The following is a 20,851-nucleotide window of genomic DNA, read 5'->3' on the forward strand; positions in this document are numbered from 1 at the left end:
GATTTAGAATAGATTTTCAAGAAGAGAAAATGAGAAAGATTAGATTAGGACAATATTTACCAGAAATTTCTTGCTTTTGACAATTTCCTTACTATATTACAGCACTTAATCGTGTAAAATGCCCTTTGTAGAAATTCAAATGTTGAGTGCATCCAACTGAAGTTTCCATAAATTGACCCAGTTGTTGTAGCAGCCACTATGGATAAAATCTCTAGGCAAAGAAAGATTATCAGTGAAACTGTTAGCGGATTTCTGCTTACACACTTTATCGTTTCCCAGGATCTCCCAAAGTGCAGCAGTTCATGTGTCTTGTTTTTTCTTGAAGAATATTTCTTTTTCTCTTTGGGTTTGCTTGGTTGTCATGTGGCTCCAATTCTCTCATTAGTCTCAAGAAAAATTGTGCTATAATGAACCATCTTTTTTTCTTACTGTTAGCATGGGAATGACACTGTTACTTTCAACACCAAAAGTTGGCCTAAACGCAAATGCTTGAGCTTTTGCTTGTAACTTATCTGGTATTCCATGCATAGAATTTTAAATACTTATCACTGGTAGAAAACTTTATTTTAGCTACTCTGTCATTGTCATCACTTGTTTTTTTTTTTTTTTTTTTTGATTCAAGAATTTTAGCCTATCATCGAACATTTCTTAGAGTTAGAAGTTGATCCTTTACCCATTTTCCCTATCACTACCAACAGAACACACACATACACACACATGCATACCTAGGTACACATGTCATTTACCATAATAGAATTGATAATATATCTTCATTTCTTTTTTTTCCCCTGGAAAAAAATGTCATTTAGAACCCTTCATTTAAGTAGGTTTTATATTTTAGAACTTATAAATTTAGTTAATAGAATATTTTAAATTTTTTCTACTAACATTCTTGCTTTTTAAAGTGTGATTGTTAAATATTAGCAAGAGGTTTCCAAGTTGTAAAGGGTGATTCATGTTTTAGAATATCCTCAGTTGGCCTCCCCACCTTTCCAGTCTATTCATTTGTATTATGCCTTCCCGGGAGCAGAATCAGGTTTTTAGAGATGATGACAGAATTGTAATGTTAAGATATTAATGTAGCATATTATGAGCAGAGGGCACCATAGTGTCCATAAACACCCTCCCTCCTACCCTCACAGGACACATACACACACCCTGAGTACCACTAGGCCACTCTTCTCCCCTGTGGTGTTACTAAGATGCTTTATTTAGCACAAGGGAAAATGGCAAATGGGAAACAACACATCCACTTAATTAATTAGGTTTGTTGATGTCATAATTGTCATAATCCTTGCTGCAAAGCTCTCTGGTAATTTACCTGGAAACAGCACTTAAATTTAAGCCCCAAGAGAAGAGGGGAGTTTCTCAGATCTTATCACCAAATGGTGTAATTTTCATGACCAAAAACATACATTCTGTCAACAAATTAGACAAAAAAGAAAAAAAGAAAAGAAATATATATCCAGGGGCAGACACAGGAGCATTTGGCTAACTAATCCAGCATTGGCAAATGAGAAAGCTAGAGATTGGGCATCCCTGAAGATGTAGATTCCCTCCCCCTTCCAGGCTGCTTCAGAATGGCTCAGAGGAATGTAAAGGAGTGTCTGATTGGAAGCATGATTTTTTTTTAAGATTTTTTTTTTTTTTTTTTAGAGAGAGCAAGAGAGCACATGCACACACAGGCACACAAAATGGGAGAGGGGCAGAGATAGAGAGCGAGAGAGACTCCTCCCTGAACACGGAGCCAGGTTGGTTGGGGGCTTGATCCCATGACCCCAATGTAATTACCTGAGCTGAAATCAAGAGTCAGCCGCTTAACCTGCTGAGCCACCCAGCATAATTTTTTAAAGAAGTATTTTTCCCTCCACCACCATCGTTTATAAATGGGGTCTAAACAGCATTTTGGAATCTTAGATTAATATTCTAGTAATAAGAGAGTAGGATTGAAGTAAGAGCATACCCCTTTCTCCTATCTACAATAATATCTTATAATTTGAGGGCAGAGAACAACTTAGAAATCATTTGCTTCAAGTGCTTCACAAGCTGAAACACACTGATTTCTTTTTCCTTTTAGAACGTAAGCCATATTCATTAGTATGTATATTACATATGTATGCTATAATTTGATTACAGTCTCCCCATTGTCCTTTTTGGTTTGAATAACGTTTCTTAAATCATTATTGCAAAAAAAAAAAAGCAGATGTTAAAACTTAGTTTTAACTTTGACAGATTAAAGTAAGAAGCATGTTTTCTAGACAAAGGATAGTGAAAATTTGTATCAAACTCCTACCATATGGCAAGCAATGAGCCAAACACTTTATATTCAAATACTGGTAATTATTTGGATTTTTTGTCCTTTATGCAAAGTCAGTCAGTTGTCAGATTACAGATCTAGACGTTTCTGACCATAAACCTAGGAAGCAATCCGACTTGTTTCTTTTTCCCTGTGTGGACCACAGTTTTGATATTTTCTTCTGTATTTCTATATCCATGTTATTTAATTTGTTTCTGGGTACAAAGTTTGATTCCACAACCAGACAAATTAGAATTATTTGTTTTCTGAAACCACAGTTTATGAAATTCTGATTCACAACTCCTAGAGAAGTACTACTGTCCTGGTGGAAGGAATCCAAGGTCACAGAAGTCATGAAACCTTGGCCTCAAAACTCATTTTCTTGGTTTCTGGCCTCTCTGTACCTCAATTTTATAACCTGAAAGAAAGGAAAAAAATGCCTGCCTTGACTCCCTTCTAGTGCTATTTTAAGAATAAAAATGAAATGGATATGAAAGGACACTGCAAATATCAAATAAAAATAAGATTGTAAGGCAGTGCTATTTGAGAGTACTCTTTCTTTATAACACAAATAACCCCCAAATAAGTTAATTCCCAAGTACTTTCCAAGAGTATCCGATAGATAAATAGATGATAGATAGATATGCATCTATATCTATATCTATATCTATATTGTATATCTATATTGTATCTCCATAATTCTTTTTTTGACCAAGGAAATGCCAATGTGCTCTTGGCCAAACATAAAACACACTCTTAACTAAAAAATCTTCTATCTGTTGGTAGGAAGATTGATTCCTTATATAAGAAACCCAGCAAAATGAAATTCTTCTATCTCTGTCATAATGCAGGTAAGGTTTTCTATGGAACTTGTATGTTCTTTGACGTGGCCATTTTTTTTTTAATTTGAAAATTGGACTGTTCTCCATGAAGATCCTCAGACTATATGAATATAAACAGAAACTTTCATTTAAAAAAGTTAAGTTGGGGCACCTGGGTGGCTCACTTAAGTGTCTGATTCTTGAATTTGGCCCAGGTCATGCATGATCTCAGGACCCTGAGAAGGAGCCCTGCACTGAACTCACTGCTCATCAGGGAGTCTGCTTGAGAGTCTCTCTCCTTCACACTTTGCCCTCCCCTGCTTTTTATAAATTAAGTTATATCTTTCCTTTCTCTCTCTCTCTCTCTTTTCTGTCCAGGAAAGTAACATCATTTCAACTAGCATTTCCATGGGTCTTTCATTACTAGTATAATGCTGATGTTGGCAGGGCTAAATTTGGATGTCTGTGGTGCCTGAATCAGTTGTTGTCTTACACTGCCCAGGTTTATTTTTTCCTGTGCATCAGAAAATCTGTTGAAAGGAGTTTTTTCATTTTTCTAAATGATTAACTCAAAAGTCAATTTAATTTTCTATCATGATTAGGCTGCTATCTAGACCACACATTTTGCCCGAGTTCCATCCACACTAACAGTAAGTTGTTTTCATCTATTTTTGCTTTGGCTGGTGGAACAAAGTTACTGCTTTCCATTGTTTGAGTCGCTCCATTTCTAGCAAGACCCTCATAGTTGTCTTATTTGCTTTGTTTTTAGGATTTTCCTCTATTTTAATAACAGACTAGAATGAGTTGTGTCTCTGTGAGTCTAACTAAATTTTGGTGTAATTAGTTCATTTTACTATTATTATTATTATTATTATTATTATTATACTGAGAACAATTCTCTTTGTCTTGAAGAAAATATTATTTGAGGGACTTTTATGGAAAGTAAAGGCATATCCTTGTTCTATTCCATGAAACTCACACGAGATTAGAATAGCTGAGTCCTGTTCTTCTGCATCCCAGAGAAATGAGTTGGTCCACATGCTATAAAGCCAGTAAATAAATATATGGAAAGATCTATTCCTTCTCCTGCTGAAGGCTCTAATAAAACAGATTAAACATTCCTTCGGCTCACCTAACGTTCTGAGTTTAGTATACTTGTTTTACTGATATGATTATCTAAATAGATGTATATTAGTAATTATTGAAGTGAGCCTTGAGACCCTTCCTGAGTCTAGGAACCATTTGAAACCTAGAACGGATTCTGGAGAGTCTTAGAGATAACTTTATGAAACCCACAGTGATCAGTTTTTATGCGTGTAACAAGTCTTAGTTTTCCAAATCAAAAACATACTTTAAAAAAAATCATAATTGAGTTCATCAATTGTTAGTTCAATTTAATCTTATTTCTCCATATTATATCTTTAGTGAATGGCTACCATTATTTGTGTAAAATTAGAGTCATAGGAGATAACATCATTCATTCTCTGTGACCATGGCTGTAAAATAATTCTAGATAGATAAATCTCTGCCCAGCTTTCAAAGTCACAAGTGAGGCAAACACTTGAGTCTTCTGTGAAGCCTTCTTGGAAGATTTCATTTGCATTAATCTTTCATAATTATAAAGCTACTAAAATGGGACCCCACAGCCATGTCTCAGGTGGAATAGGTAAATGCATTTACTCTTGTCTTTCCTTCTAGATTCTCTTCTCCAACCTATTTTTGATCATCTTTTCTGAGCTCTCTCCATGAGCCCATGAAGATTTAATAACAGTTAATTTTAGAAAAGATGACTACAGAACAGATTCTCATTCTGGAGTTGTAAAATGATAAGGCATTCACAGGACTCTTTTGCAGGGAAATGTTTTATAACACAGAAAAGTTAGCAAAACATCAAATATAATATTCTTTAAGAGTGAATACTGCTAAAAACAAATAGACTTAATTCTTATGAAAAATCTGAACTAATAAAAGATAAAAAGATTTAAGACTTTTTGGGACTGAGATTTCTTGAACAAGCTTATATTTTAGAATTTCTTAAAAATATTGGTTATACCAGGGCACCTGGGTGACACAGTCAGTTAAGCATCCAACTCTTGGTTTCAGCTCAGGTTGTGATCTCAAGGTCGTGAGATCAAGGCCGCATTGGGCTCCATGCCCAGCATGGAGTCTGCTTGAGATTCTCTCCCTCTGCCCCTTCTGCTCATGTTCTCCCCCGCCCCCACACTAAAATAAATAAATCTTTAAAAATACATATTGGTTATACTAATTTTCATTATCTTTATTTTTTTCTATTTTTCTTACCAAATTATAACCTATTGCTTACCTTACAGAAAATAGCCAAAACCTCACATGGTTTGTTTCTAAATTGGCTACCCATTAGAATTTCTGCTGTGTCTGGGTTTCAGAAAATGAGTGTCTCTTTTTTTCTCTTCTCGAAGTGCTCTGTTAAAATGCCAACAGGACTAGAAGTGAACCACCTATAGCCACTAAGTTGGTGATGAATTCCAGGAATTTCTTATGCAGCAGCTATCTGAGAAGAAATGCTGAGTAAGGTTCATTGCTGATAAATGCACCAAGGGTTAGGCACCCAAGTCCTATTCCCCTGCAGGGTAGACTGTAGAGATGGGTAGGTTTTCCTAAGGGAGCAGCTCCCAGAAGCTGTGTTGGGAGTCATCATTTTGTATACAACTTTTGAAAAATCCTGAAGTTGCCAAATACGGCAAAATGTTAAAAATTGGTGAATCTGTAAAACTGATATAGAGGCTTATTTGTATTATTTTTGTAACTTCAAAGTTACTTCCTTTTAAAAAAATTATTTATATATTTATTCATGAGAGACACACAGAGAAAGGTGGAAACATAGGCAGAGGGAGAGAAGCAGGCTCCCTCCAGGGAGCCAGATGCAGGACTGATTCCAGGACCCCAGGATCACAACCTAAGCAGAAGGCAGACCGCTCAACCACTGAGTCACTCAGGTGCCCCTGAAATTATTTCCAAATAAAAAGTTAAAAAAGAGAAGTTAACAGAGGAAGATGGAAAGGTAAAACTTAACTTGGCTTACATTTCAATTTTAATCTGTAATCAAATTTTGAATTATGTAGTTACTCTTCTAATAAACTTGGCCTTCATTGAATGCCAAATCCTAACACGCTAGTCAAAAGATTTGATATCATGTTTAAATATATAGACTTAGAAACAGGCTGCCTGGATTTGAGATCCCACTTTGCCAACCACTGCTGGGTGATTTGAGTGCATTATTTTTTTTCTGTTCATCACTTTTGTCACCTGTAAAATGGAATGATAATAGTACTTACCTTCTAAGGTTGTCATTAGTAGTAAATGATTTAACATCCATGCAGTGCTTAACTCCATGATTGGCATAGTGCTAGAGATGTCCGTTACACTGATGCTGACAATCAACATGCAAACATTTAGCTGTTTTAGAACAGCTACTTTCCGCTGACAAGAAAGAAGGGAAGATAGATTGTAATCAACTGAGGCAAGAGAGGGTCTTTTCAAACCGCAGAAGATAAATCCATAGGAGTATTTTTCCTGCCCTGCCCTGCCCTGCCCTGCCTTGTTTGAGGATCACCACTGAAGGACATAGCAAGAGTGTCATTGCCCTTGGTGTACTATTGCCACAAATCACTGCTTAGGAGCCTGGCTAGCAGGTACTTCTATGCTTCAATTCCTAAAATGGAAAATTTTAGGCCATGTAAGTGTTACCAGGCAAAGCAAAACGATGTTATCCAGAATGTAGTCTATTTACCCTTTTAACACATTTCACGCTTGCTAAAGTTTCCTTACAGCAATGTTTTTAGTGTTTCAAAGACCATTATGTGACGTAGAGCCTTGCTGCTCAAAGTGGGGTCCTGGAGGCAGTATCAGCAGCCCTGGGAGCATGTTAGAAATGCAGAATTTCAGCCCCTTTCTCCACAGATCTACAGAATCAGAATCTGAATTTTAACAAGAACCCCAGGTGATTCTCTTGTACACTTCATTTTGCGATGCCTGGAGGGACCCGTTTTCTTGCTTCTAGAATAGTGTGAAAAATCCAGTAGTTTCTGGTTCTCACTCTCCTCCCACCTACCCTCCAAGGGCTTCTTTATAACATCCTGTTATTCTTCTCTGTGCCCCTGAATAGTGTTGCTGTACACCCTGCCTGGATGGTAAATATTCACACAAACTACTTTGAATAATTCTCAAAAAGTGCAGATATAGTCAAGCAACCACAAGCCAAATGTTTGCTGGGAACCATGAAATGCAAGAGGTCAAAAGACACGGTGATAGTGCCCTTAATCTCTAGTTCATTTGAACAAGTATCAGATAAATGCACCATGTTTACATTTCGTTTCCTACTATAGGAGTAGTCCCATGCAGAGTGTCATTCAATATGCAGGGTTAATTAAGTTCTTAGTTCTCTTATGAAAAAAGTGCTGAAGCAGTTAGAATTTCCAACTCAGAAAATCAATTCAATTGATGGGATTTATTTCTAAAAGGAATAGCCAGTCTCTGGTCTGTATATTTACATATTGATTAGTCCCTTTCCATGAACATTTTGATCTTTTAATTAAGTATCTAGTGTTTCTAGTTGCTGGATTAACAACCATGCCCTGTCCACTTCTTCCAGCATGTGAGTTGGTTAACATTGCATTTTTACAAAAACAAAAATTCTACATAGTAAAAATGTTATAAGTTATACTGCCCACTGCTGCTATTTTATTTTTGGAATACACTTAGCTCAGGATTTTATCTTAGGGGATACCAGAAGAAGTTTATATCACTGCTGCCTACATGTATATGCCTCTCCATTGCCCATTTTTTCTCTTTAAGAGTTGCTTATTGGGAAAACCTGTCCATTTAAATTTTTCTATTTCTACATCTGCATACATACATGTGTATATACTTACTTTTACATCACTCTGCTTCTCAGTTTATGTTACTTTTGTGAGGGGATCGATTTCAGTGAACTAGGTGAATAAACCAGTGACAGGCAATTACCATAGAGAATTAAAAAAAAATGTCCATAAGTTTAGAAAATAGGCCCCTGGATCTGTCCTTGGAGGGTACGAAATCTACTAGGGAAGCATCTACACCCCAACTGTGGGGAAAAAAAAAAGGAATTCAGGTTGTGCACATGTCTAGTGAGAAGGGACCTGTGTGTGGCCCTCAGGTGTCAGTGGCGCATGCTCACTACCAGCACAGCTCCGTCAGTCCAGGCCCCGTGATTGCAAGTTTCATCTAAGAATACTATTGTGTTTTTCAGATTTTCTTATGGTATGGCTTTGGCCTCATGCATCTAGGAGCCTTCTGACTATGTCTTATTATTATTACATTTTAGAGGAAATTGTTGTGTACTAAGAACGAAAACATGAATGACTGACTAAGAGTCCCAGGTAGAAAACACAATGATGGAAGGTCTGATAACAGGTAGCAAAAGAAGCACCTGGTATAAAAGAAGGAGGATAGAATAGTACAGTGGTCAAAACTCAAGAGTTTTGAAGTCAAACATATGTGGATTGAAATCCTGGATCTACGACTTCTGGTGGTTTGAATTTATTACTTGTTTTTTTGGTAAAGATTTTTTTAATAGGTTCAGGATTATTAAAAAAACTTTCAAGAAATATTGAAAGAATTGCTATATAGCTTTCACCTAACTTCCCCAAATGTTAACATCCTATATACTCATGGTACAATTATTGATACCAAAACATCAGCACTGGTCCTATTCTCTTAACTTATCTGTAGGCCTTGGTCATATTTGTTAACTGTCCCCAAACCATCTGTGTTTCTTATTCGGAATCCAATCTAGGACCTACATTTGTATTTGTTCAATCTCCTAGCTTCTTTCAATCTATGATAGCTCCTTAGTCTTTGTCTTTCATGAACTTGACACTTTTGAAGGATATTGGCCACTTATTTCATACAGTGTCTCTGATTCGGGGTTTGTCTACTGTTTCTTCATGTTTTAATACGGGTATCTGTTTTTGGCAAAAATCACTTTTTGTGGTATCACAGAAATATTTTTTTTGTCCTTCACTGTGCACCATATCAGGAGATACATGGTGTCATATGTCTTATTACTGGTGATTTTAACTTTGATCACCTGCTTCAGGTGATATCCCCTAGATTTTGCTCTTTCACTGTAAAGATATTTGCGTTCCCTTTTATAATGATCAAGTATCTTTTGCAAGATACTCTCTGATTATGCAAATATCCTGTTCCTTATCTTGCCTCCATCTTCTAATTTTGACATTTGTACTTGCTAAATACAGGCAAAATACTTAGCATAATATATATATATTACATATATATATTATAATTCCATTTCTCTAACACCAGTAAATATAGTAGTTATGATTATTTCAATATAACGAAAATAAGAATATCATAACATTGCTCAGAAATGTAATATCTAATTGTAATTGATTCTCTCAGTAAAGCAGTTTACCTTCATTGATATATCAACATGTATAGACAACATATATCACATCAGTTCCAGCTATTTGTTAGGAATCAAATAGGAATCAAATAGGGAGCTATTTTTGTTTAGGAAACTAGATTCAAGAAACTGTTGCTATGCTAGACACCTTCATTCGTGTAATGCAATATTCACCATCATTGAGACAATGCTAATGAAGGTCCACATGTTCTTTGGCCATTTGATCCTTATAATAAACCTTTGAAGAAATGTCTTGACTATAGATGAGCAAACTGTGGCTTAAAAAAGTTAAATTATGAAATCATGCACAGCTACTAAGCACCAAAGCTGGGACATAGTTTCAAGTCTCTCTGACTCCAAAACCATGGTAGGTCATTAAAAATTAGGAAAGAACCATTGCAAATGGAAAAATAAAGCTTTATCTAGTTCCATTAAAAGAAGATCATAAAATGTGTGTTTTGTGCTTAGTAAAGCAGTAAGTCTCCAATAATCTACTCTAAGCATTTATAGGTGAATGAGTTTTATGTGTACTTTATCCAAGTTCAAGAAAATTACTTAATTGTTTTGTGCATTGTGGAAGAATGTATCATATCACAATTAAGAAACTAAGCTTATTCATAGTTATCTGCAAAAAGTTATCCTAACAAGAATGATTATTAATCATTTTTATTTACTGGAGATATAAGTCTTATTGGAAATGAGATCATTTACTCAGGTATTCCAGATGAAAGCCAGTATCACTATAAATATCCATATAAATAGAGCAAAATATATGTTTTTCTTAAATTTTTACAGTACCTCTCAAAGCTAAGCCTTGACATAAGTAAACAACCAGAAAATTATATATCTCAAGATTTATTTGATTTACTTTTTTAAATGTTTTGGGGAAAAATAATACAGATCTCATTTTGTTAATAATAATAATAATAATATCCCACCTACTTGACAGCCTCAAGAAACAAATGTGTGCCCTTCAAATGTAAGATTATTTGAATGATTAAAAATAGAATGTTAAAATACATTAGATACAAATTAATGATTGATTCATGAATTCATTCTCAAATAAATGAATACCCCTAAATTCTTTGGACCTTCTGCTATCATGAGCTCATAGAATCAGCAATTACTTAAAATTGTGTTACTACTAATTTTCTTGCCAAGCTTTTCCCCAGGATTATGTCTTATACAAATAAAGACTTGGGGGAACCAGGAAAGTATAGCTTTATTGCTGTACATGAGAAGTTGTCTTAAAACAAAACAAAACAAAACAAAAACACAGTTTTTATTAATGACATTTTTAAAAATGGCTTTTAGGATGATAAATGTGCCCACTCCATATACTTACCTCTTATTAGGAAGTTTCTGTCTTCAATGTCTTGCAGACATTGGCAAATTAATTTATCATTATAATACCACTGAGAAATAGGCAAACAAGTTAAACTGGAATAGTGTTTTCTTAGGATTACAATTCCTGTGTTATTAAAAAAGAATTAGCAGAGATCATAATAACTAGTCTGAAACAGATAGCAGTAGGCATAAGAAAAATATGTAGAAGAAGCAATAAGAGGTGCAGACACACTTAGAAATCTGGGAGGATCAGGGCACCTGGGTGGCTCAGTGTTTGAGCATGTGCCTTTGGCTCAGGTTGTGATCCTGGGGTCCTAGGATCTAGTGCCGCATCAGGCTCCCTATGGGGAACCTGCTTCTGGCTCTATCTATGTCTCTGCCTCTCTCTCTCTCTCTCTCTGTCTAATGAATAAATAAAATCTTTAAAAAAAAAAAAAAAGAAATCTGGGAGGATAGCCTTGATTGAGTCTGATAGTTTGTTCCCAGCAGTAATTTCATGGGGCATGTTGTGGGAGAATGTGATGTGGTTTTAAAGGTCACAGTCATATATGGCTGTATCTGCCATAAATTTGCACCAGACCACCTGGAATCTATTTATATCCTTCTACAAACTCGTTAAAGAATGTTTCATAAGTTTATCCTCCCCCATATGAAGAAGTCATATGTCGCTTGCTTGTCTTAAAATTACCATTTCTCCTTTCAAATAATTCACTCCTTTCCACAGAGCATAAAGGAATGAGCAAAGTCAGTTGATTTTATTTATGTCATGCATGCTCTTGAAAATTTCACTTCTGAACTTTTATTTTGTATTTTTCCCAGACTATTAATTAGTAATCACATGACAAGTTTCCTGAACCTTTTCTCCTTTTACATGAAATATGGCTTAAGAGATGAGATCCCAGACAAGATAATGTGCAAAGTATGGTAATTACACCATTGTTTCAATATTATGTTGGCTTTTGTTTACCATGGCTTTTTGTGACAAAGTCTAGGGTTCTGTTAGCCTTTCAGGTTGCAGAAGAGTCCCATAGTGCATATACAATTCAAGTTCGTCCTTATTTTTTTTTTATTTTGTAGTTAAAGAATACTTAAGTAATTAGTTTTTTCACACTTACTCATAATAGCTCTTTGTCTTATACTCTTTTTCTCAGTTGGTGGCACTGTGGTCTACCAGTCACCCAGCAAGAAAACTGTCCTGTTTTCTAGATCCTTCCTCTCTCCCAATTTAAGTGTCCTTCCAATAATCACAAAGTCCTTCTCGGTTTTGCTTTCTACCTATATTTTGACCCATCACTTGTGCTCTCATGACTTAAGGTCTCATCTGGCTAACTTCCAGTTGTTCCTTTAAAAGAATCAGTATTAGCGCTATATGATCAGTTAGGTGGCCTCTCTTGGTCCCTACTCTGCCTCTACCTAGTCCTATTATTTATCCCTATGTGACATTTCCTTGCACCACTTTGGGAACTCCTTGAATGAAGGAACTGGGTAGGACTTCTTCTTTGTTTGTTTTAAAGATTTTATTTATTTATTTGGAAGAGAGGTCAGGAACAGGGGGTAGGAGTGGAGGGAGAAGCTGACTCCCACCTGAGCAGGGAGCTGGAATCTGGACTAGATCTGAGGACCCTGGTATCATGACCTAAACCAAAGGCAGACACTTAACCTACTGAGCCACTGAGGTGCAGAGAACTGGGTAGGACTTCTTGACTGTTTTATCCTCAGCCTCTGACTTAGGGCCTGGCACATATGAGGTATTAAGTAAATGATTGTCAACTGGATGAATGAACAAATAAAACTTTTCTTTAGCTCCCCCCATGCCTGTTTTATATACCGTACTGAGACAAAATAAGGATCCAATTATCCAGGAGTAATTATATTGAATATATAACCATTTACCTTCAAAGCATGTCATGCAATTCTAGTGCTTTTTATGTTTGTTTTTGTTTTGATATTTTTTGGTCGTGTGTATGTGTTTTAAGGAAGGATGATAATAATTTTCAAAACTATGCCTTTCTGTATTACTCTTTTCATCGCTTTGTTTTAATCTCAGTAATTAAGACCATTACCTTTGTTGTCCATAAAACCTGGGTTCCAATTCTAGATTTCCTCTTGGGCCATTCTTAATCATTTGGATGCTGAGTTAATTTCAATTTGATACAGTTATTATCTGAATCTTATGCCCCTAAATCTTTATGTCATAATTGATATTTGGAGTACCAACCAAAGTAAACCAAGGCTGAGAGAGTATGGAAGCCAAGACCAACCAAGATTAGAGACTGTGACAGAAAAGATATGATGTAGCAGTACCAGAGCCAAGGCTTAACGGTGGCAATTACAAGGAAATAAAAGATGATCTATAAAACTGGCTAGAACAGAAAATGGGAAGGGAAAACTGTGAGGTACCAAAGGCCAGTCAGTGTTGGGCCTTAGAACTCATGGCAACTATTTTAATATGATTCCAGAGACTGTGGGATCTAGATTGAATGATTTGAAGTGTGTGTGTATGTGTGTGGGGGGTGGTGGTGGTGATATGCTAGATAGTATGGAGAAGGAATTCTAGGGAAAATAGAGCCAAGACACTATGAAGAAGTTATTAGGGACCTACATTTGGGAACTCTTACCCACAGAAAAATGGGCGAATTCCATGAGTTATGAGAAGGTAGCATCTTTTCAAATTTCTGTGCTATTCCTTATGAGTGTCAATGAATCAGTTCATGGTGGTAACTAAGGTAAACTGGTCATTTACACAGGAAAAGCTTTCAATTGTTGATATTGCTCTTCCTAATAATTTTCTTTGAGAACTTATTTAAGTCTCAAAAAAGTCTTTAACTTATGTATTTATGTGTCTCAGTCTTCTAAAAATATTGAAATTTTTTGGTGACTGAGAAACTAATGTCATATTCTTCTGGTTTACCTGTGATAGTAATTGATAAAGTTTGTTAGTGATATATGTTTCAACTGAACTACTCTGGAAGTTGACATGCCAAAGGTTGGTAAATTTTACCAATTTGCTCATGAATATGGAAACAAATTAGAATGATGAATAGCAACACACCACAGCAAGGGCCTTTATAAAATTACTTTTGATGTATTTTGTGAGATACGTGATTTTGCCATCAAAACTTTTATTTTAGGGTTATTAGTTACCACTCATTTCAGTTAATGCAGTGAAAAGGGTTTTATTGTTTCCATTAATCAGCAAAAAATAAAAATAGTGATAAGCGTTTTCTGAAAATGTAGCTTTCATTGAAAAGGAGGGAACACAAAACTAATTGAAAGCTACTGTAAATTTTGAATCATTAAATTTATGCCAAATAAGTCAGTAGAAATCTCTGATGGATATAAAAAAGCAATCATTTGCAAAATTGGAATGAGAAAAATTCAATCTAGGTATACTTCTCTAGTTTTTTAAGTTGGTATATTGGGAGAGCTATAATATAGAGATTGTTGAATTTTAACAACAAAAAAAACCCCTTTTGCTGTAGGTATTTTGTATGTGTTGTGGGGCTCTAATCTAGCTAATTAGTTTCCCTCAGGATCCTTTATTTCAGTTGGTCATCTTTGTTATAACTTACTGTTTTCCTTGCTTCTAGCCTAATAATATATCTGATTCATATTGCTTCACTATGAAAAATCTAGGGTTTTTGTTTTGCTTTGATGTCTTTTGTTTTCATTTTACTATGTATATTATATATATTTATTGTATAAATTATATATTTAATGTATAAATATACATAAAAGCATAAGTAATATATATTTTATAAATAATATAAATATATAATGAATTAAAATAAATATAAATAAAATTAAAAAGCTGCAGTCCCCTTCTCTAGAAAAAAGAGGGGTGAAATTTATGAGCTTTCTTCTTAACTCTCTGTAGTTTTCTTCTATGCAAAGGAAAAGTATTTCTCCAGTAATCAGCATTTTTTATTCTTCAACTCTGCTTTTGGAAGTGAACATAATATACTAAATCTGGAGAACTCATCACACCAAAAATAAAAATATCTGCAGGTCTAGATCACTGTACAAAGTATCTTGTTCCATGAAACTGCCTTTCATTATGGTATGTACAGAAGACAAAAAAAGTGTATAATTGCATAAAATAATTTTTTTGATGTTCTATCCAGCAAACTTGACAGATAACATGCTCTACTATTTTGGAGAAAACTAATCAAGCTAAAAGGAACTATAAAATAAATGGGTCACCATGATGACTGAACTGATTCTCAGTGGACAACTGAAAGGCAATAGTGATGTTAGAGACAGTAGCTTGAATCATAGTGGAAACTTCCAGATTTCCTTTTGTAAGCAAAGAACAGACCAACAGACCATAACAGTGCAACTTTTTTTTTCTCACATACTTCAAACACTTAATTGCCAGAAAACAAGAAATCCTTTATTACCATCCAGGATTCAGGTTTGAACAGGCAACTGCAATAACAATGGTGCAAGTAGAAGCATCATTATTTTTTTAAGTGGAAAGCTTTTCATTTTACATTTACTATTATGCACATTATTGATTTTCTTTTCTGGTTGTTGTTCCTTGCAGAGAGTGAATCTGTCCTTTGATTTTCCATTTTATGGCCATTTCCTACGTGAAATCACTGTGGCAACTGGGGGTAAGTGGTTTTCTACCCATTCACCCTAAATAATCTACAGTTTCATTACAGCTATTATTTTTAATTTACTTTTCATTCAGGAAGGACATTTATTGAGAAAATCATTGTCTTCTATCACAAAGTCATGGGTGTAAATAAAATCTAAGAAAGAGTATAGCTATTGGAAAAAAATTTCAGCAGAAAAAAATGTAGTTACAATATCTTCAGCTTAGATTCATCTGTTTTCCTTCTACTTTTTTTCCTTCTTTTTTCTTGTATGCTTTAATTCATTTTTGGGAACATGGTAAGACTTTGTAAATGGGAAGGGACCTAGAAAAGGCAAAAAATATGCTTAAGGAAGTTGTTGTGGTATTTTTCTTTTCTTTTAATGTATATAATTGATTGATTTGAATATATAGACACAAACCACGTCCTGTATATTAGCTTTAATTACTTGGGTTCTCCCCCCATCTCTTTAATGCTACCTACATTGACTGGCAACTCATTTGAATTTTAAAAATAAATAGATTCAGTTTGGAATCTTTTGGTTTTATTTTTCTGCACAACTTTTGGGGGTTAGTTTCAAGATTAGCAATACCCTAGAAAGGCAATTATTGTTCTTATACCATATCCCAGAAGTGAGAAAAAGGTAATCCTTGAGTGCTACTACCAGCAATAAGCAAAAAGCCAAAGAATATCCCTGTATTCTGAAAGAAAAACTTAAAAATGGAAGCATAAGTAAAGAATTAAGTTAAAAGAAATCCAGAAGTGGGAGAAAGTCCACAAAGTGCCCATGCCTAAAGCACCATAGACCAGAGTCCCCCTTCTTCACTGAGTTTTATTAATTGGTCTTCCAAATGGTTGGGAGTAATGTGGATCACTACTGCTCCTATTTTAATCTGAGACTTAGCAGATATGTAGGATTCAGAATAAGATTTATAATGGGAAATATCAATAAGCTAATAGTAGTTTTTGAGTACCTACTCTGAGCAATGGATGACAAAGCTACCTCTGCCTTGGGATTATGTAGCTTACTCGATATTAGAATGAAGCAAAATGTGAGAGTTCCTTAGAAAATACAAATGAATGGATAAAGAAGATGTGATATATATATATATATATATATATATATATATATATATGTGTGTGTGTGTATACATATATATACATACATATGTGTATGCATATATGTATATATATGTACACATATATACATATACACACACAATGGAATATTACTCAGCCATCAAAAGAGACGAACACCCACCATTTGCTTCGATGTGTATGGAACTAGAGGGTATTATGCTGAGTGAAATAGGTCAATTGGAGAACGACAGTCATCATATGGTTCTACTCATACGTGGAATATAAGAAATAGTGAAAGGGATTATAAGGGAAAGGAGGGAAACTGAGTGGGAAAAATCAGAGAGAGAGAGATAAACCAGGAGAGACTCCTAACTTTGGGAAGCAAACAAAGGGTTGCATGGAAGGGAAGGTGGGTGGGGGGATGGGGTAACTGGGTGACAGGCAATGAGGAGGGCACTTGATGGGATGAGCACTGGGTGTTATATGTTGGCAAATTGGATTTAAATTTACAAAAATGTAAAAAAAAATACAAATCATGAAATATGGATTTCCAGGAATTATAAAGCTCAGACATCTGTGAAAATCCTATAACACTTTATAGAGAAATTATTGTTGAAGATCTTTCTTGAAGGACATTTCAGTTTCTGTGGTTGTATAGAGAAGGAAGAGTCATTTCTAGAGTAGATATACAGGAGAAAAGGATAAGGTATATTTGGATAGCAAATAATTGAGTTTGAGTGAAGCTGGAGGTAGGTTTACAAAAAAAAAAAGTCATAATAAGATGAGAAAAGTAGATTGAGACAATCTTATATACTGCCTCAAGAGTCAGTTTGAGTCATTAGTCCTTAACTAGCTAAGTGATGAGTTTAAGAAACTGAATCCAGACATTTGTGTAATGCTTTCAAGTATGAAAAGACTAGGGTTAGTACATATAATTGGAAGAATATTGCAATAATTTGTGTGACACATATGGAGGGCCCTGGCAGTTCTGTGGCTTCAAACAGAGAAATGATGCTGTCAGCCAAAATTACAAACTCAAGCAGAAGAGGTGGTTTTAGGAAATGCCAATGGCTTCATTTCTGAAACTACTAAATTTTATGTAAAGAAAGGACTTAATATGGGGCACCTGGGTGGCTCAGTTGGTTAAGCATCTGACTCTTGGTTTCAGCCCACGTCCTCATCTCAGGCTTGTGAGATCAAGGCCCCGGGTTGGGCTCTGTGCTCTGCATGGATTCCGCTTGTCCCTCTCCCTCCCCATCTGCCCTTTCCTTTCCCTCTTTCTATCAAATAAGTATATAAAACCTTTTTTTATGGGACTAACCATAACGAGAATTCATACAACAAGGACCACGTCTTTTGAGTTCTGTGTATTTCTGTGCTAGTATATTACATGGCATTTAATAAATGCCTAGAAACCTTTGCAACCACAATGATTGAAGAACTGGGTTAATGTGTTGAAGGATTGAGAGAAAAAAGAAAAAGGTAAAATTGAAAGATTGCCCCTGACACCATGAATTATATTGTGTGTCTTAGCAACTTTAAAGTATGTTATAACCATGTTTTTTTTATAATATGAACATTAGGTATATTTTCTGACATTTAGGTTATGTGTTCCACTGAATTTTAAGAAGTGAATTATTAATCACATTTGTTCAAAATCTATACATACAGTGGTAAAAATATGAGCACCTTTGATATTCACCTTCTCAAATTGTTTTACCCTTAAAAGTCATGTCAGTGATTCAGCCAATATGACTAAGATTTTTCTTAGCTGAGTTGGTAGGAAAAAAACCCAAATACCTATACCATCCTTACTGCTTCAAAGTGCCACTTTCCTTTGAAAAGATCCTCAAAATAAGTGAAAAGTCTGGGGTCTTGAATGATCTCTAGCTTCTTTGAAGAAAACACTAATATAAAGAAACTTTTTTTCTCTACTTAAAATATACTAGCATGGAACTTGCATATATAAATCCGTTAGCCTGTTTAGAGAGGTACAGCTGAGATAATTTAGACATTTACCTGAGCTCCATCAAAATGAAGCCAAAATCTCCTGTAAAAGTTTTCAACTAAATAAATATCCTGATTGCACTTTTATCATTCATTTATTCAATCAGTGTGAGTCCCTACTGTGTGAAAGGCACAGTATGTGATATTTCTCTGTATGCAAAGAAGAATACATTGTAGGTCCTATTTTAGAGCTTAGAATCCAGGAAGAGGAAGGAGTATATGACTAAGTGTAAGAGGCTCACTGTAAATGCTGGCGGAGCAGAAAGAGGAGACCATTCCTGTTGGGCCAATCAAGAACAGGAGATTTTGGATGCTGAACTAAGGGACAGGACTGAATCTATAGTGAACATATCTGGAGAGCTTTCAAGTACATCTGTTTATCCAGAATGGAGGGTTGGAGTTAAAGCCTAGGGAGGGGAGATGGGAAGAGTGATGTAAAATACCTTGAGCATTATAAATGTGCATGATGTCCAGCAGATATCAGGGGTTTTTGAATAGAGAGCAGATCTGGCCTGTGCTGGCAGTGGAGGGTGGGGTAAGGTGAGGGAAGTGGATGCAAAGAAGGCCATTAGCAGCCAGGCTTTGAGTGTTTCCGCATGGCCTGCAGTATCTTAACCAGGCTGGGTACAGTGAAGACAGAGAAGGAGCCAGTGCAAAACACATTGTTGAGTTCTTCAATCATTGTGGTTGCAAAGGTTTCTAGGCAAAAGGATCCGTTAGAATGTGGTGAGTAAAGCTAAGAACAGCTTAAAAGGGGACTTGGGAACAGATTTTTGATGGATCTCTTCTGTGATTGACTAGGTGTGATAGGCAGATGGACCCATCTGACAAGTGCTCATCACATTAGAAAGCTTGAAATGTTATTAACCATGAATGGCTTGGGAGAAAAGTAGAAATCACAAGTGAGATTAAATCAAGTTGACTGCAGTCTATTATAAATAGACTGGAGACTGGGATTTTTAAGTAGGGACACATGAGTGTCTGGGAAACGGAAATGAATATTCTATTGACTGTCAGTTCTCTTCAACTGTGTCTACAGATTTGTCTTGAACTTGTTTTTACATTGGATTTAGGGAAAAGAAAGTGAAATGTGAAAGTGAATATTTGAAACCACAATCTCCATTCCTACCACACTGTTTTCCCATTTCACATGCCTCCTTAAAATCTAGCCTCCATCCCTCTTCTCTTTTTCTTTATAGATACAAATTTCTTTACGACTGAAGTGACCTCAAAGATGTCTTGTGTTACTCCTAACTAAGATCAACACCATTTCAAAACAGAAAATAGTTTTTAAAAAGACATCTACATAATTTATTGTGACCCATCTTTGTATTTAAATATACACATTGTATTATGAATACACTTAAGTTTATAGTTAAAAATGTAAATATTTGGCCATTTATTTATAAATTATAAAACTGAATGTTTGTTAAGCATTTTAATTTTCAAAAGCTTCAATCATCCATAAAAATAATGCACAAAATGAATTGGAAATACCGTCTTATTTTCTGGTTCACTGGTAACAGAATCTGAGAACATTCATTTATCTTTTTATTTAAAAGATACTTCAGAATACAAATATTCCAGGCATTAAAAAAACTAGTACTCTGTGCATCTCATAAAACTATTTCCATTAATGGCACCACTAAGCTGTGTTCTTTGCATATCACACTACCTTCATTTTCTTGCTATATGAATACTCTAATTGGTTCTTTTTCATTATTAGGCTGCTAAGGTGATCTTTTAAATGTTTCCAAAAAAGTAGATTTAAGCATGAGGATTTGATTTTTAATTCCTGTGGCCATCACTTATAATGCTAATTTTTTCATGAACCCATCATGAGTACATATAACTACAATGAGAGAAAAGGTGGGGATGGTAAGTGATACTTTAAATAATGAGGAAGAGAAAGGATGACAATATCCAGATAATTCTGGCCCCAGATTTAAGTATGGAAGATGCTGGTTTGTAATTAAAATTGTGTGTAGAATTGCAGGCAGTTGTGCATGAGATTAGGAATCAAAGTTGACATAAATTAAAAAGATAATGATCAACATGCATTACTCACCTTGAGTGTATGAAGGATTTGCCCTCCTTCCCTTCTACATGATTTTCTAATTGGAGGTTTAATTAAAAAACTGTTTAGAATATTTTCTCAGAGTATAAAAACACTTTTATTTACACATCTCTGTTTTCCTTTTCTAGTTTTTTTTGATATAATTGACATATAGAACTGATTAAATGTAAGGTGTTGAAT

General features: G+C 35.1%; 1 protein-coding gene across 3 annotated transcripts in view; it reads left to right on the forward strand.

Moving 5' to 3' along the window:
- The window catches only part of PLXDC2 (plexin domain containing 2), a 455,724-nt gene that overhangs the window by 228,222 nt on the left and 206,651 nt on the right, over positions 1-20,851 (forward strand). For all 3 annotated transcript variants that reach the window (XM_072749365.1, XM_072749364.1, XM_026013595.2), the window contains one exon: positions 15,453-15,522. In XM_072749365.1, coding sequence (XP_072605466.1) covers positions 15,453-15,522 — 70 coding nt within the window. The remainder of the gene's footprint in view (positions 1-15,452; positions 15,523-20,851) is intronic.

The sequence above is a fragment of the Vulpes vulpes genome, chromosome 2, assembly GCF_048418805.1.
Source record: "Vulpes vulpes isolate BD-2025 chromosome 2, VulVul3, whole genome shotgun sequence".
In the NCBI taxonomy this organism is placed as follows: domain Eukaryota; kingdom Metazoa; phylum Chordata; class Mammalia; order Carnivora; family Canidae; genus Vulpes; species Vulpes vulpes.